At 42.2% G+C, this 17,638-nt stretch overlaps 1 protein-coding gene across 3 annotated transcripts in view; it reads left to right on the plus strand.

Annotated features, from left to right (window-relative positions):
* IGF2BP1 (insulin like growth factor 2 mRNA binding protein 1) overlaps positions 1 to 16,458 on the plus strand; it is a 57,187-nt gene extending 40,729 nt beyond the window's left edge. The window contains exons 5-15 of one of the 3 annotated variants that reach the window (XM_027873191.1): positions 559 to 622; positions 5,840 to 6,121; positions 7,305 to 7,439; positions 9,397 to 9,519; positions 11,134 to 11,269; positions 12,881 to 13,003; positions 13,564 to 13,683; positions 14,400 to 14,474; positions 14,898 to 15,029; positions 15,541 to 15,654; positions 16,366 to 16,458. In XM_027873191.1, the coding sequence (XP_027728992.1) occupies positions 559 to 622; positions 5,840 to 6,121; positions 7,305 to 7,439; positions 9,397 to 9,519; positions 11,134 to 11,269; positions 12,881 to 13,003; positions 13,564 to 13,683; positions 14,400 to 14,474; positions 14,898 to 15,029; positions 15,541 to 15,654; positions 16,366 to 16,458 (1,397 nt within the window). The remainder of the gene's footprint in view (positions 1 to 558; positions 623 to 5,839; positions 6,122 to 7,304; positions 7,440 to 9,396; positions 9,520 to 11,133; positions 11,270 to 12,880; positions 13,004 to 13,563; positions 13,684 to 14,399; positions 14,475 to 14,897; positions 15,030 to 15,540; positions 15,655 to 16,365) is intronic. The other 2 variants (XM_027873192.1, XM_027873193.1) reach the window with 2 other exon arrangements.
* The last annotated feature ends 1,180 nt before the right edge of the window (positions 16,459 to 17,638 follow it).

Genomic DNA, 17,638 nt, shown 5'->3' on the forward strand with positions numbered 1-17,638 from the left:
AATGTAAAAAAACCATTTAGTATTCTGGGCTGTACAAAAACAGGCAGTAGGCTGACCAAGGTCTATAGTTTGTCAGCCTTTGACTTGGATGCCTCCCAGGGATTCAGGCCTCTTTTTAATCAAACCAGCTCAGTGCTCTTATCTACATAGGTGAGGTCATTCAATATTTCAGGATATGAGACAGAATAAGTTTTGAAGATACAGTTTGGAAGGATGGGATTCTATTCAGGGTTCTTATTTTTTATCAATATTCCCACACTTGAGGGATACATCACTTAACATGTCCTGGAATGGTGAAAGAAAGAAAGAAAACTTTAAAAAAGCAAACTGAGGGGCAAATTTGCACATGTCTCTTGGAAAAGGTGGGTTTGGTGGCAGTGACAGTTGTGAGTTTGGCCAGTGAGCCATGCTTTGGGAGGCTTTTGTGATGTGAGCGCTCTCTGTCTCTTTCTCTCTTTTTCAATGAGAAAGATGGGGTTTTTTAAGCTTTGGAAGGGGGTGGAGGTGGGAAAAAGGTGGCTCACTAGCTCTAACTCTGGCTTCTGTTTTCTCCTCTAGTGAACACCGAGAGTGAGACTGCAGTGGTGAATGTTACCTATTCCAACCGAGAACAGACCAGGCAGTGAGTTAGCTGGGAGATGGACAGTACTGAGGGAGGCTTGGAGGTTGGGGGTACACTGAAGAGCACCATATTGATTTTTGTATACTTTGTATCTCATTAGGTTGCTGTGAGGAAAGTGTTTTGGAAACCTTAAAGGGTTGTACAAATATGTGTAATAGTGGTAATTTATTATTATCATCTGATCCACAAACCTCTCTTGAGAGTGACACTAGTTTTTTTTTTAGTTTTAAGTAATATTTTATTTTCTCCCCAATTATATATAAAAACAATTTTTAGCATTTTTTAAAGTTTTGAGTTCCAAATTCTATCCCTCCTTCCCTCCTTTCCCCCCTTCCTGAGACTTAAGTAATCCAATATAGATTATACATGTACAATCATGTAAAACATTTCCATATTAGTCATTTTGTGCAAGAAAACTCAAAAAGAAAAAAAATTGAAAAATAGTATGCTTCAGCCCATTTTCAGATGACATCAGTTCTTTCTCTGGAGGAGATAGGATTTTTCATCATGAGTCCTTTGGGATTGTCTTGAATCATTGCATTGAGAATAGCTAAGTCATTCATAGTTCTTCATCATACAATATTGCTGTTACTGTGTACAGTGTTCTCTTGGTTCTGCTCACTTCATTTTGTATCAATTCAAGAAAGTCTTTACATTTTTTTCTGAAATCACCCTGCTTGTCATTTCTTATAGCACAATAATATTCCATTACAATCACATACCACAATTTGTTCAGCCATCCCCCAATTGATGAGTGTCCCCTCAATTTCAAATTCTTAGCTACCACAAAAAGAACTGCTATAAATATTTTTGTATATATAGATCCTTTCTCTTTTCCTTTCAAAAAATCTCTTTGAGATACAGACTTAGTGGTATTGCTGAATCAAATACCAGCGGTATTGCTGAATCAAAGGGTATGCACAGCTTTATAGCCCTTTAGGCATAGTCCAAATTCCTCTCCACAGTGGTTGGATCAGTTCACAACTCCACCAACAGTGCATCAGTGTCCCAGTTTTCCCACATCTCCAACATTTAACATTTTCCTTTTTTGTCACATTAGCCAATCTGATGGGTGTGAGGTTGACCCTAGTTTTCCAGCTGAAGTAGAGGGAAAATGAGGGATAGAAACCCCTCATGTTTAATTGATAGGAATCTATTGTAGTATATCAGAGTGGCCGTGTTTCCAGGGATGTAGTGGAGCCTACTGAGAAGGAGCTGGTTTTTGGAGTTCAGCCTGGTTGCTAAATAGTCCAACCCAAGGCTTCTTTGCTGGGTCAATGGCTCCATCTGTTGGTTGAAAGGAGGACCTGCCTCCCCTTCTTGGGAAAGGCACGCATTCCTAGAGGTCACAGGCATTTTTATATAAGCAGGATTGTTCTTTCTTATGGGGGGGACAGCAATATCAGATCACTGTAGTGGGATCAGTGCCCTCACTGCAGTCATCTTCTCCAGTTTGTTGGCTTTTTTTTTGTGGGTGAAAGGTTTTTTTTTTTTTTTAGACAAGGTTTATTAGAACATTCATTATATTGGGCAGACTCTTCAGGAGTCTGAACATGGGTAAGCAATGGCTAGATTATAAGAATCCCAGCAGTGGCTAGATTTTAGGAATCTGAGCATCTTAATGGAGACAAGATGGACCTTATATACAGAAAGACTGTGGGAGGGATCTAGGAGTGGCCAAGTAGTTTGGGGTGACGGGAGGAAGGGCCTAAGGAGATCTGGATGGGAGTGGCTAGTGAGCTGGGGTGAACAGAACTCCTGGGATCTGGACCTCGTGGCCAAGGGAGAATGAAGCCTAGCTAGGATTAAGGGTGGGAAATGGCCAGGGGCCATAGGGAGGTAAGACAATGGAGGGGAGATTGGGTGTAGCCGCAAGGAAAGGCCAGTTGATGGGATTATAGCCTCAGAGGAACACCAGAGATTTGGCCATATGGGAAAGTCCAGGGTTTTTCCTTTCTGGGGCCCAGATTCCAACTCCATCATTCCCCCCTCAAACAAATAGGAACCCAAATTCTTTTGGGGTAAGGGGCAAAGATCTCGGCTTCTGAAACTGCTTCCTGCTAGCAAGGGGCATAGAGCTGTCCCTGCCTCAAGGGGTTCCCAAAGAGGAGGTTGACTGGAACCGAGCACAGGCTGCATCCAGGGAGTGATGTGAGACATTGGCTGGTACTCACTGTTTGCTACCAACTGTAGGTGGATGGACTGTAGTCTGGAAGACACAAATCTGACAGAAAAGACTGCAGGGACCAGATATAAAACAGGAACTAGATTTAGGGCCCAAATGAGAGAACAAAACATCCTTAGCTCTATTTGGATTCAGATAATTCAATTTTCCGACCATGCAGTATCAGATCCACCTCATAGCCAGACTCGGGAATAGCCAGGTGGGTAACATTCCCTTTCAAAGCAACATAATGGGGAAACTGAGCCAGGAGGATCCCATCTTAGACTGAGGCTAAAACTGTCCTCTCAGCTTTTCCCAATGCTGACTTCCCACCAGTACCACCTTCTCTGAGTAGTTTGTGGCATTTCTCTCAGATTATTGATTATTGATGGATTATGACCCATCAGACAACTCAAAATAAAATCCTATGAGCTTTTACCTCAAACAGCAAGTTTTACTAATCACATCTGAGGAATAACTTTTCCAGGATTTATATCTCAAACTTAAATTTGTCCTGGTATAAAAAGTCAGTCATTAGAGATTTCGATACACTTGCAAATTCTCAGCAAGCCATAGAAACCCAAATAAACTTTTTGGCTAGTTTACAAATTAAAACAATAACCAACAATAGCTAAATATTTTAGTGGTAACCAAATTATGAAAAGTTGCTTGACATAACTGATACAGAAAGTTCACCAATTTGAAACTTGAAACAAACCCATTACCAATCAGGTGACTTCAGTTTTGTTAAATGCACTTCTAAATTACTTTACATAGAGAATCAACATCTCATCATTAACAGTTAAAACTACAAATTTAGAAGAGTGTGCTTACTCAAGTTTGGAGGCTAGCTTCATTACCTTGAGCAGGATGTGCTGAACCTGGGTGATGCTTCCAGGCAAATGTTGCCCTAGGGCCCACATTGTAGCTGCTGCCCCTCCCCCTCCTTCCTTTCCCAGATGGGGGAGGGTGAAATCAAAAGTACTGAAATGAAGGGAGTGGGAGAAAAGAGTGACCAGGGTTGTAAGGAGGAGTTCTAAACTCCTTAATGATCAATCACAAAACCTCCAGAATCTGCCAAGATATTTTTAACTGTTCTAACTTTTCCCTGTAACCTCCATGAAGGAGAATTCAGGGGTGAAGGGGGAAGGGAGTAAGTAAGCCTCAGGGAACCAAAAAGCAACTGCAGTTTTCCCCAATTCCCTAGTGCTGAGGGAATTAACAGATACACTTCCAGATAGGATGTCCATTCTTGTCCTCTATGCTTCGGAAGGTGTACCCAGGTTCATGGCCTTGAACTGACCCAGTGGACCGAGAGCCTGAGAGCATCAGGCCCAGTGCAAGACAGCCTCATAACCATCTGCCAGAAAAGCAATTCCAAGCCTTGGTGCTTGGAGAGTGACCCCAACTGCAGAGCAAGAAAGGAGGGGTGGGAGGAGGCTCACATACCTTCCAGTCTTGGCTGGAGAAGAACTTGGGGTTAGGCAGTTTCCCTGTACTGGCCACCAAAATGATGCAATTTAGGGATTCAGGGGTGCTGGGACCCTAATATAACACATGGGTCCTGCTCGAAAGAATTCGACCCAAGCCTTCTTTCAGCCAAAGACAAGGTTTATTAGAACATTCATCATATTGGGCAGACTGTTAAGGCATCTGAACATGGGTAAGCAGTGGCTAGATTGTAAGAATCCTAGCAGTGGCTACATTTTAGGAATCTGAGCCGTTTTTTTTTTAAACAACTTTTAAATCACTGAAATTTAGAATCTCCAGCAATGGCTATCCATTTTAAACCATATGCTAAGTTCAATTTTTTGTCTTCAATAGTTCTACTATTTCTCTTTGCCATTTCCTTCTTTTTATGTCTTGATGGCTTTCTTTATCATGCAAGAGCAAGACAGGTGTTCTTTCCTCTCCCTTTTCATGCTCTTGTTAGGAGACACATTGTGCAAAAACTTCCTTACCATGATTTCTAGCTAAGCCAGTCGGCAGTGCCTTTGCCTTATCCTCTACAGCCACCAAATGCTACAAGCTATTCTTAACACCGATTCTACTTGTCTTAGGAGTCCTTTTTCCTGCCTGGCTCTACCCTTCAAAGCTCATGGCCCCTAAGAAACCTTCCTTGGAAAATCCTGACTGATCAGCTCGCTGTCCTCCTTCAGCATGTACTTGTCCAAAATCGTGCCAAACTATTCATTTGCACTGATTGTTAAAGACTGCTTAATTAGTGTTCCACCTCAGGTTTACCAGATAGTCTTCCTCTTTTATATTCCATACTTTTAGTACCTTGTCCCATTTTGGACTTTGCTAGGGAGGAATGTAAGAATTGTGTTTACTTGTGGCTTGTGTTTACTCTTGAGTAATTAATATGCCACTAATTAGATAACTGCTCTGGGCCCTAGTTGTCTCAGCTTTTGCTGAACACATATAATCATTTAATACATTTTTGTTGATTGAGTGAATGATTGGAAATGATCTCTTAGGTCTTTTCCAACTTTAAAATTCTTGGTGCTCTCGGAGCATAGCTAGACTCTGGTCAGGCCAATGATTACTGTTAATACAGAATTTTTTTTACATTCTTCTTTACTGTCCCCCTGCCCCAAATCATAAGATTTCATATGTAATTCTCAAAATTAATATATGCCTTCCTTGTTGCAAACTAACATGTCTGTCATGTCTCCCTCTGCATCAGAATGAGAATTAATTCCTTAAGGGAAGCAAGGACTCTTCAGGTTGAAGGCTTCCTAAGGGTGGTGGAGTTGTCTCTACCCTTAGGCGGGGTAACTCCTAAGATTCTGAATCATATTTCTTTGTTATTAATTTCAGACTAAAAGGTTTCCAATTGTGGGGTTGGTTAGTACTTCCATGGCATTTCTCCAGTACCAAGCATAGTAAACAGATTAGCGCGCGCACACACACACACACACACACACTCTCTCTCACTCTCTCTCTCTCTCTCTCTCTCTCTCTCTCTCTCTCTCTCTCTCTCTCTCTCTCTCTATTTTATTTTGAGGTTGATGGATATATGAATAACTGTCTCTTCCCTGTACTCACAGAGCCATCATGAAGTTGAATGGCCACCAGCTGGAGAACCACTCACTGAAAGTCTCCTACATCCCTGATGAGCAGATGGCTCAGGGTCCTGAGAATGGTCGCCGGGGTGGCTTTAATTCCCGGGGTCAACCTCGCCAGGGCTCTCCTGTGGTGGCAGGTGCCCCCTCCAAACAACAGCCAGTGGATATTCCCCTGAGGCTCCTGGTGCCCACCCAGTATGTGGGTGCCATCATTGGAAAGGAAGGAGCCACCATCCGCAACATTACTAAACAGACCCAGTCTAAGTGAGTATGTATGTGATTGGGGATTGGGATGTAGGGTATAGGAGAACTTTGAAAATCCTGCTCAGTCTTGGGGCTAGGGGAGAAGGTGAAAGGAGTGGTTGTTATAGATCTGATTTCTCACTTCCAAGAAGTTAGTTCAGTGTCACTGATGTATTGTGTCTTCCCCTTTGGAGGGCTAGGGCTTCCTGATCCCATTCCTCTCATTCTCATCCTCATCAGATGAGGAGGAAGGAATTGGTCAGGGGTGGGGTGGTGGTGATAGAAAACAACTGGGTAGAAATATCTAGTTACATGAATGCAACTGATGTCAAGGAAGGCACCACCCTCTAAGACTTTACTAAATAGGACCCACAGTATGTGAGAGTGGTTGGGTATTCCCTCATGGGATGAGAGGCTGGATTAGATTATTACTGACAAAGTCTCTTCCAATTTAATTTTGATACTATGACTCTAACTTTTAGAATCAAGAAACTGACTATGCTATCTAAGGATTGGAGCCATTGATGGAGGGCAAAATAGTTCCCTTTGATACTCATTTTCATACCAAATTTCTTTGTTTTACCCAGTACAATGGACTAAGGCTTATACTATTTGTCCACCTATTCCTTTTCAAGTAATTTCCCTCCCCCTCCCCTGGCTTTTTTTTTTTGCTAGAGGTTGAGTTGGAAAGAAACAAGTGCCACACTCCTCCCCTTAGGTTTGTTTCAAAGTCTGCATGTGAAACTTTCCATGTGACTCTAGGGCAGGAGTTCCTAATCCTTTTTTGTTTCATGTATGCCTTTGGCAGCCTGGGGATACCTATGAACCATGCTCTTCAGAACCATGTTTAAATCATAATTGAAGAAAATGATAAATTTCAGTAAATGAAAATGAAGATGTAATTATTTTCCCCTTCTGTATTCATAGACTGGTAATCCTTACACAGCACACTGCCCCCTCCCCCCCCGCCCAATTAAGAATCTCTGTCTTAGGGCCATCAATCCATCAATGTGCCAGCCCTCATTAAAGCAGTATCAGTGAGACCAAAGTTTGCACCATGGAGTTCCTGGTGCCCTGCCTTTCTCCCTGTGCTGGCCGCTTTGCATTTGGCTTTGCACACATTTGGGGGCTGCATTTCTTGGATCAAATATAAGAACCGGTAATCTGGGAGGCTATAATAATCTTTTACTTTCTCAACCATCAGAATTGATGTTCACCGAAAGGAGAATGCTGGAGCAGCTGAGAAGGCCATCAGTGTTCACTCTACCCCGGAAGGGTGCTCTTCTGCTTGCAAGATGATTCTGGAAATCATGCAGAAAGAAGCAAAAGATACCAAGACGTAAGGCTATTACTCTTGCTTTTCCCTTTCCCAAACCGATGTCCATTGACCCTGATCTGTGATGCAGATCATCTCTGTGTACCTCTGGGATGTCATTTCTTGCTACTTAATATTCTGTTACATTCAATTTTTTCTTTTTGCTTGCCATCATGCAGTTAATGGAAAGATACCACCTTTATTTCTGGCATTATGAAGAGTAATACTATGAGTATTTTGGTGTATGTTGGACCTTTTTTTCCTGTTGCTGATAGGGGAGAAGGTGGAGAGATAGTGGGAGAAGGCATTTGAAGGATATGAGATATGAAAAGAGGAAGACCTCATTGAATGACCTCCTTTTTTTCAATTAAATATGAGGCAAAGTTTTTAGCTGAGAGGCTGGTAAGAAGGGGAGCCATGGGAGGTTTGAGGAGGGATAAAAAGTTTTGAGAGAGCCATTGTGGTGAGTGGAATAGGGAATCCATTAGGGAAATTTAAAAAGATTGCCTTTCTGTAATGAGGGCCCTGTTGAGATTATGTAACATACTTATAAGGGACCCAGGCAGCACATAGTTTTTCCAGTAGAAGTGAAGAGCACTGATGGGAGACAGAGAACCTGGGTTCAGATTCCACCTCTGTCCCTTATTATGCCTGTGCTGTATGAGCTTGGTGAAATCACTTCATCTCCCTCAGTCTCAATTTCCCCATGTAAAATCTAGAGGCTGAGTCCAAGTAGTCAGAATCAGGTTGAATGCATCTAGTTCCAGATGCATTATTGTTTGCCACCTTTGCCAATCACCATGTTTTCATGGAGTCATTTGTAGTTTACAGTTCCTCTTGAAGACTCTTCATATCTTTTGATGACTTGTCTTTTGGAGAATGAAATATTTGTGCCAGCTCTCAGTATAGTTTGGATATCAGACTTAACAGTTATTTCTCAGTGATGTCAATATTTGTACTTTCAGATTCTATCATTGATTTTATTTGTGCAAAGCTTTTGAATTTTATGTAGCCAAAATAGTCTATCTTCTCTTATGTTTTTTGCTGTCCTTTTGTTTTCAGCTGCCCTACATTCAACTCTATATCTCTACCAATGTCTTTATACAAAGTTGTTCAATTAAACAGACATTAAGTGTGTCCTTTATGTAAAATGCTGTACATATCAAGAATGAAACAGTACTGCACTCAAGAAATGTAATATTCTCAGACTCTTGCTAGTTGTGCAGCCCTCAGAAAGTCATGTAACTTTTCTGAGCCTCAGTTTCCTCTTTTATAAAATGGGAGTTGTAAGCAGCTAGCTAACAAGGTTGTTGAATCAAATGAGATGATATATATAAGGCATTCTGCCAATGTTAAATTGTTATATAAATGTGAGTTGTTAATATTCTAATTGAGGATAAAAAGAGATTGAGACATAGGGCTCCTGAAAGCTCTGAGGAGGGAGAAGATATGTGGTACCTGAGTTGAGCCTTGAAGATGTGAGCAAATGAATAGTTTGGAGATGATGACCTAGTTTCATTGTTGAGTTATGTGGGAGTCTTATATTATTGGACTAGCAGTGGAAATTGCCTATGTGTCCCCTGTTAGAATATGAGCAAGTATTGCTTTACTTTTCAATTTGTATCTTCAGCCTTTTGCATGCTTTGTTGTTGTTTCAGTTGTTTCAGTCGTGTCTGACTCTCCATGACCCCATTTGGGGTTTTCTTGGCAAAGATATTAGAGGGGTTTACCATTTCCTTCTCCAGCTCATTTTTTACAGATGAGGAAACTGAGGCAAACAGGGTTGAGTGACTTGCCCAGGGTCACACATCCAGTAAGTGTCTGAGACCAGATTTGAACTCAGGAAGATGAATCTTCCTAACTCCAAGTCTATCCTAATCCTAACTTCCTAATTCCAACTCTATCCACTGTACCACCTAGCTGCTCATAGTAAGAACTTAAATGCCTTTTCATTCATCATTTATTCTTTTTTTCTCTCAAGAGCTGATGAGGTCCCTCTGAAGATCCTGGCCCACAATAATTTTGTGGGACGTCTAATTGGCAAAGAAGGACGAAACCTTAAAAAAGTGGAACAGGATACGGAGACCAAAATCACCATTTCTTCGTAAGACTGTCTTTTTCATTGTTCCCATAGGCAGAGAAGTAAAGTGCCAGGGTGGTATTACACAATCCATGGGGATGTTGGAGTCAATAGTTTTTGTCCCTTGGACCTCAGTTGCCTCCCTCTTTGTACACAACTTTCTGGTTAATAGATAGTATTTGTTCATTTTAGGTGGAGAGCTTGTTGTGTTTGTCTATAGGATAGCTGCAGTTTTCCCAATGTGACTACTGTTTTGAGGCTTAGTTGTAGGACTTGGGAGCATATTCTTTAAAGAACAATCAGAATGTTGAAGAAAATAAGCACTAAGCAACATAAGAATTAGTCAAAAGAACAAGGGGATAATTTAGATGTTTTAAAAGAGAGCAGAAAGAGAAGGCTGAAAGGAACTATAGATTATCTTCTAGGCCAATTTGTAGAGATGGAGAAATAATAGCCTTTAAGATTAAATGAGTAAATGGCAGACCTAGGATTCAGACCAAGGTTCTTTTGACTCTGGGCTCATTTCAGGTCAACCCCATGTGAAGAAAGATTAAACTCATTCTGCTTGGTCCCAGGGAGCTAAACTAAGAATGGGCGGAAATGTCAGACATTCAGATTTAGACTTGATATTAGGAAAAGGTTCCTATAGAGATTTTTAGAAATGTAATTAGATGCTTCAGAAGGTAGTAAGAAGATCACATCAATGAATGTCTTCAGATATAAAGGCTGAATCACCATTTTTTTTGATGTTTGGGAGGGAATTTTTGTTCTGATCTGAACTAGGTCAGGTGACCTCAGAAGCCCCTTCTGAGATTTTATGAATGTCCTGTAGTCAAGGAAAAAACATTTATACAAGAAGGGGGATAAACTAATTGATCTTTCTGATGCCTCCTAACTCCAGTCTTTCTTGAGTCTTCTTTCACTGCATTGGTCTTTCCATCCTCTACCACTGGAATTGGGAAAACCCCAGGCTAGGGATCCAAGACTAAGGAATTCTTGTCTCTACTCTGCCACCATGTATTTATAATAAACTCTTCTAACATATGCTCCACTAAAATGGGAAGGGTATTCAGGTGTCAGTGGAGGGCAGAGCACTGGACCTTAACTTTTGCCTTTGAAAGTATCACGCTCTCTTCTTCTTAGCCTCTTCCACCTCTAGACCTTTATCTGTAGGTGAAGCAGTTTGCCTTCCCAGTTCTTTTTCCAAAGAAGTAAGGAGCTCAGTAGATCCTTTGGGTAAAATTCTCCAGCCATGATGTGCTTTTTCTTCTATCCCAGTACAACCAACTCCAAGTAGGCTGATCCAGTAGTCCTAATCTTGGTGTGGGGTTTGAATAATCTTTGGCCCTCCTTTAGGTTTCAAGAAACCCATCTCAAGTGTATTAGTACAATTTTGGTTAATCTTGTGTTGTCCTTAACCTACTCTGGAGGTGCAGATACGTTGGGCTGGTCCCTCCCATTATTCTAGATAAGGGAAACTGACCCTGAGAGATAGGATAAGCATTCTCCTTAAGAGTTATAATCCATAATATACTACCTTTCTAGTATTCAGGTCTCTAGACTTTCTATCTGGGACTTGGCACTGATGTATGGGGAAGAGCTTTTAAGGTCTTTTCTTTTCTCTGCTCTTCTTCTCAGGTTGCAGGATTTGACCCTTTACAACCCTGAGAGGACCATCACGGTTAAGGGTTGTATTGAGAATTGCTGTAAAGCTGAGCAGGAGATTATGAAGAAAGTTCGCGAGGCCTATGAGAATGATGTAGCAGCCATGAGCGTGAGTATTTAGAGGAATAGGAGAACCTTCTGGGGGACCTCCCCTTCTAGTTTTCTGACCATCTGTGAGTCTTGTGTGAAGGAGATTAAGAAGTCAGTTCTGTGATAATAAATCTTTTAAAGCTTTCTAGGTCATTGGAAGCTGGGGGAGTGAGGTTGCATGTTGGTGACTTGAGAAAGCCCTTTCCGGGGAACATGAGAACATTCCCAAACCTTGCTGCCTTCTCACCTTAGGGATGTGTTAAATGCAGTTTTGAAGCTTAGAAGAGAGATACCCTGTAAAGGGTGGTAATGGGCCTCCCTGCAAGGCACTATGATATAGTGGGTAAAGGGTTGGTCTTAGAGTTAGGAAGATCCATGTTCAAGGCCTTCTACTGGACATATATTGGGTATGTGACCATGGACAAATCTTAGGATCCTCAAAGGAAACCAATGTCCCTACAGAAAGAAGAAAAAGAGAAAGGGAAAAAATATTTAATATTACTGAATGTATCTACCTGTGTGTGCACATATATGTATATACATACACATGTGTGTGTAAATATATATAATATATTAATATATATAATTAAAATACCCTAGAACCTTGGATTCCAAATTTGAAGTGCTTAGAGAGTTAATATACTGAGGTTTAAAGAGGTAGTGTGATAAAGTGGATAGTACTGACCTTGAATCCAAGTAGACCAGGACTCAAGTTCCTCTGATGCAGACTAGCTGTAAGTTGCAGAATCTCCTGACCCGCCTGGTAGAAATAGCTTCCTCACCTGGGAGTTCTCAATATTGATGAAATCATATACCCAGTTCCCATCGTTCCTCTCCCATCATTTCTCATTCATGCTCTTTCTGGTAAGTTCACCCGTGGCTAAAACCCAGCATCCATGAAAACAGGTATAATTGCCATATGGGTCATTTGGCTTCATAGATAGGAAAATTCTGTAGCTGAGTTAGAGCCACCTCCCAGATACTCAGCTGTCAGTTACAAAGTAGTGGTAAAGGGGTAAGTGAATGTGCCTGGCCTCGTATTGCCCATGGAATTGTGTCCCATTGATCTTGTGTCAGGAGAAAATTCTTTTTTTTTTTTTTTTTTTGGTGAGGTAATCGGGGTTAAGTGACTTGCCAGGATCACACAGCTAGTAAGTGTGATAAAATTCTTTAAAATTTTTCCAGAGTGATATAAGTGGGTAGAGTGTAGGTCTGTAGATCAAAGGAATGTCTAGTCCAACCCTACCCATTTTACAGATGAGGAAATAGAGGCCCAGAGAGGTTATAGAAGACATAAACAGCAGAGCTGAGATTCAGATCTACACTCTGCTTCAGCGGCTGTGTTTATTTTTGTCTATGTGTTCTGGTTAGACTGTGGCTGTTTATAAAAGGGAGGGATGTTTTAACTTCAAATGTGTAAGAAAAAATATTATCTAGGCAGATTTATCTAGTGCACATATCCTCCCTATATGGTCCCTTTTGAAATCCCATGAACATGGCTTGTGGCTATATTGCCAGGCTCACTGAGGTGTGGGGGAGAGAAGGACCAGCTAAGCCACATATCTTTTCACCACCCAGGAATGAGAAAGGACCTGCGTTAATTGCTTCTTTTTCAACATTTCTTCTTCAGCTACAATCTCATTTGATCCCTGGCCTCAACTTGGCTGCTGTGGGCCTCTTCCCAGCCTCATCTAGTGCTGTTCCTCCACCTCCAAGCAGTGTCTCAGGGGCTGCCCCCTATAGCTCCTTCATGGTAAGTAGAAGAATTATTTTCAAGGGACCCTCTGAGATGTTCATTATCCCCTTTTTCTCCCAAAGGGTTAAATCTTTATGGACACCTGACCCTGGGAATTCTTCTAAGTAGTGTTTGGGTGGAGTGGGCTAGCATTCTCCTGGAGTGGCAGCTCTTTTATATGCCTGCATTGAGAGTCCACTTAACCCCAGTATCCTCTGGTACTGAATAATATGTCATATGCCAGCCCAGGGTGTTCCCCTAGTTTGTTAGCAACCTAACATTTTCCATAACCTTTCTCTATGCCTTCCTATTGCCGGTTGCACCTACAGGTACTATTTTTGTCCACTGGCCGCATTGAGGGCATAAATAAACTTGCCTCTGGGCTAGTCCAGCTAGTTACTAGGGAGGGTGGTACAGCCTCCTAGTTCTGCTTGTTGATTATGCAGAGGGGGTGAGGGAGGAAGAAGAGGAGTAGAGAGAAAAGAATATATAAATGTCTTTCCCCTCCTGGGTTTGGTCACTGGGGATGACGTTAGAGCATTAGCAGGCCCCCTTGGTAACGTCCCTTGTCTTGGCAGCAGGCTCCAGAGCAGGAGATGGTGCAGGTATTCATCCCTGCCCAGGCAGTGGGTGCCATCATTGGCAAGAAGGGCCAGCATATTAAGCAGCTATCAAGGTTTGCCAGTGCCTCCATCAAGGTGATTTGCTCATTTTTTTTCTATTTTGGGACAAGAGTTCATCCCATCCCATTCTAACCCTCCTCCAGGTGCCTCAAGGAAACTTGCATCCAACTTGGAGAATTTCTATATGTCTATACTCAGTCCCTTCTTGAGGCAAATGGTGCCTCTTGCTTGTGCTCAAAGAACTGCCTTGGAAAAATTTATCATGTTGTGCTTTGAGGGCCACATTGGAGGAATGGGTTCCTTTAAAAAAGGAGAAACGATGTGGTCAGAAACATTTAATAAATCATAGAATCAAAGTAGTTTGAAAAGACTCTCAAAGGGTCATCAAATCCCAATTAGTACCCTAAGGGGAATCACTACGATATATCTTTAACCTTTAAGGTTAAAGACCTCTCATTGCTTAATGGGGGGAGGGAAATCAGTGTTCACCTCTTTCATACTTTTGCTTGTAGGCAAAACCATACCCAACTAGCCCTTGAAAGCTTTGGGATGAGAATTCATCCCAGCTTGGGTAATCTTCCTTAAAGATTCAAAAGCTCATCGATGTAAGCTTTTCAACAGTTATGCTAGGAAGACTACTAGCCTTTATCTCTCTCTATTATGGATTTGCTGATGGAAATAATAATTTGTGGGTTGGTAAAGTTGGAGTCCTGTATGTTTGCCCCTTCCCCTTAGGAGGAGGCTAGGGCTATTTTTAGTTGTTTCTTTGACTTGCCTGTTTGGGTTTCCAGATTGCTCCTCCAGAGACCCCGGATTCCAAAGTTCGGATGGTCATCATCACTGGACCCCCAGAGGCTCAATTTAAGGTATTTCCACCTCATCACTTTCTTGAGGATGAAATGAAGTCTAGGGTTGTTCAGGAGGGAGTCTATATTGTTGCTTGTAGTTCTCAATTTATCTGTCAAGTACTTTCCAAATTGTTAAGCTCTGCCTACTACTCTCACCCCAGTAGGCCACAGGGATACAATTTGCTGTTTTTTAAAATTTTTTATTGTTATCCTCAAAGTCACTTGTATCCTAATCTCTTACAGCCCAAATGGGGACGTCTTCTTCCTTATCATTGGGTTTAGTTCCTAGAGAAAGTTCCCCGGCCCTCTATTCTCTCCTTGGCTTCTAGGGAAAGTAGGAATTAGCCAACCGTTAAATGTTAGAGCAGGAGAACTCAGTGCTATAGACCCATCCTTTTTGCCCGAGGAGGACTTCTACTTAACCCTCTCTTATCTCCTTAGGCTCAGGGAAGAATCTATGGGAAGCTCAAGGAAGAGAACTTCTTTGGTCCTAAGGAAGAGGTAAAACTGGAAACCCACATCCGGGTGCCTGCATCGGCAGCTGGCCGAGTCATTGGCAAAGGCGGCAAAACTGTGAGTCATAAAAGGTGGTGGGGAGTGGAGGGCAGGGCATATGGGGAGGTTTTGACCTCACCACCCAATCGAATGGCAAAGTAGAAAGAAAGCGGTACTGGCCTTGGAGTCAGAGTGCCTGAACTAAAATGTTGACTACTGGTGTGAGCCTTTTAACTATGCCTCAGTTTCTTCCACCTGTAAATTGGGAAGTGGAGGGGGCTAAGGAGTAACTGTGTGGACTTGGTCATCTCTATTTCTAACGTTCCACGATTCAGATACTGGGTTTCACTGAACAAACATCATAGTTCTCCCTTACTTAGCAACTCTGACCTTACTGCTCAGCCATCTGACTCTTTGATGGACATACGGCTCTGCTCCCCACTAACTTCCCTTGGCCTCCTCTATTCCCCTGCTTCTTACCTTTTGACTCTGTTCGCTCTCCACTCTTCAGTCCTGATAACACTTCATCCTTGTCTCTAGCGCTCTTATTCCACTAACTAACCTGCCCCCACCCCTTTCTTTTATCCAGGTCAATGAGCTGCAGAACTTGACAGCAGCTGAAGTGGTAGTGCCCAGAGATCAGACTCCTGATGAGAATGAGCAAGTCATTGTCAAGATCATCGGACACTTCTATGCTAGCCAGGTAGGATGTTTGGGAAGGAGTCCTAGGATTTCCCAGGAAGAGAAGCTCCCTTTGGTTCCTAAGAACAATCAGAGACTCTTTCAGGAATCTGGTTGAGCCCATTCCTGTACCTTTTGGTCTACTGTGAAGTTGGAGGTAGGAGTCTGGATGTTAGGAGACAAGACAGGTTAGGGCTGGATAAGCAGATCTGAGAATAATCATTGTAGAGATAAATAATTGAATCTGTGGGTGCTGGTGAGATCACCAAGTAAAATAGTTAGTGGGAGAAGAGGGCCCAGGTCAGAGCCCTTGGAATCATCTGCCTTTAGTGGGCCTGATATGGATGAAGATATGCAGCAAAGGAGACAGAACAAGATCAGAAGGAGGAGAACCTGAAGAGAGCAGTGTTAATGGAAACCTAGAGTGAAGACAGTGATCTGGCTGTATCAATAGCTGAACTGATGGTGGTACCATTTAACCATACGTAATGTTATCCCTGCCTCAAAGTTCCTTAAGTACTTGGTTTGTACCTACTCTGTGAAGTCTAGAGATTTGAAATACTAGCAAATGAGCTGATAGAGGGACTTGGAGACTGGGGATGTATTTGAGTGTCTATTGCCTTTTTCCAGCTGTGATTTTCTTCAGAAGCCTGTGTGTCTGGGGGTTTTGAGCTGCCCTGACTCCCCTCTAACACCGTCTAACTCATTCTTTCTCATTTTTTTCCCTGGACAGATGGCTCAGCGTAAGATCCGAGACATCCTTGCTCAGGTGAAGCAACAGCACCAGAAGGGACAGAACAACCAGACTCAGGCACGGAGGAAATAATCTGCCTCCAACCCTATTGGCCCAGGACGGAAAAAGTAGAAATCAAAAAAGAGTGGCAAGCTTAAGAATGAATGGGAATCAGAGATACTCAATCAAGATATCAAATCAGGTTTTCCTACTCTTTAAAACAAATGTTTTAGTAAGGAAGACCAATTATTCCAAAAGACCAAATCAATTGGCTCAACCCTATGGTCTGCCCTCTCTCTGGGCATTCCTCATCCAAATTATAGTTCATTGTCAATTGCTTTTAAATGTGGATTATACTCAAGATCTTGTTCTCCTAGACTAGGGAAAGAAATATGAATGTTGTCAGGGTTTATTCTCACCCTGCCCCGTATTGAGGACCATAATGGGACCTCTTGGAAAGGTCAAGTTTTGTCTTTGAAAACAATACCCCAAAACCTTCCCCCTCATTTGATGAAAGTATTCCTTACCTCATGCCTCAATGGACCGTATTCACTCATGGTGGTTTCACCTTTCTTGCAAAGGGAAAATGGTAACTGTTGATGAATGACGAATATTGACCATAGCCATAGGTATTTCAATATTGCCCTAAAGCGGGAGCCCATTATCCTGGGGAATAGAGTATAATAACCATTCTTACCCTTTAAATGCAATAGAATGAGATAGAAAGGTAAAAAGTTTGAATTACAATGATCCACATTTAAAAGAGTTCTTTGGGATTAATCTGAAGCAGATGACTCTGGGGGAGAAATTGACTCGATTTCCCTAGATGTTATTAGGGTTTTCCCCCATGAAGCTCCCCACCAACCACATGGATCAACATATATGGCATTGTGTCCATGGCAGGGAGCTAGCTGCCATCCCTGATTCCCATCACTCTCAGGCTGATTTTATATTTTTAAAAGTCTGTTTTAACAATTGGATGTGAGAACCAAGCAGCAGGGGATGATAGTTCCCCATTGGCAAAGCCTCAGCTCCATTGAGGACCTGGGTAATCCCATGGTGCTCCCCACCCCTGGCCCTTGTGGCTGGGATGAGACGATATCAAGTCTCTCCTATGGTATCAGGGGAGTAGACAAAGCTGTGGGGAGCATTGACTGGTCTTGGGAAAGCTCATGGAAAATGAGGAGATGAGTAGTCCCTCTTCTACCCTCTCGGAAGACAGGACTTTGACCTCTATTCCCTGAGCTCCATAGAAATGTTAAGTCCATTAACT

Source organism: Vombatus ursinus, unplaced genomic scaffold (genome assembly GCF_900497805.2).
Source record: "Vombatus ursinus unplaced genomic scaffold, bare-nosed wombat genome assembly UNPS02014801.1, whole genome shotgun sequence".
In the NCBI taxonomy this organism is placed as follows: Eukaryota; Metazoa; Chordata; class Mammalia; order Diprotodontia; family Vombatidae; genus Vombatus; species Vombatus ursinus.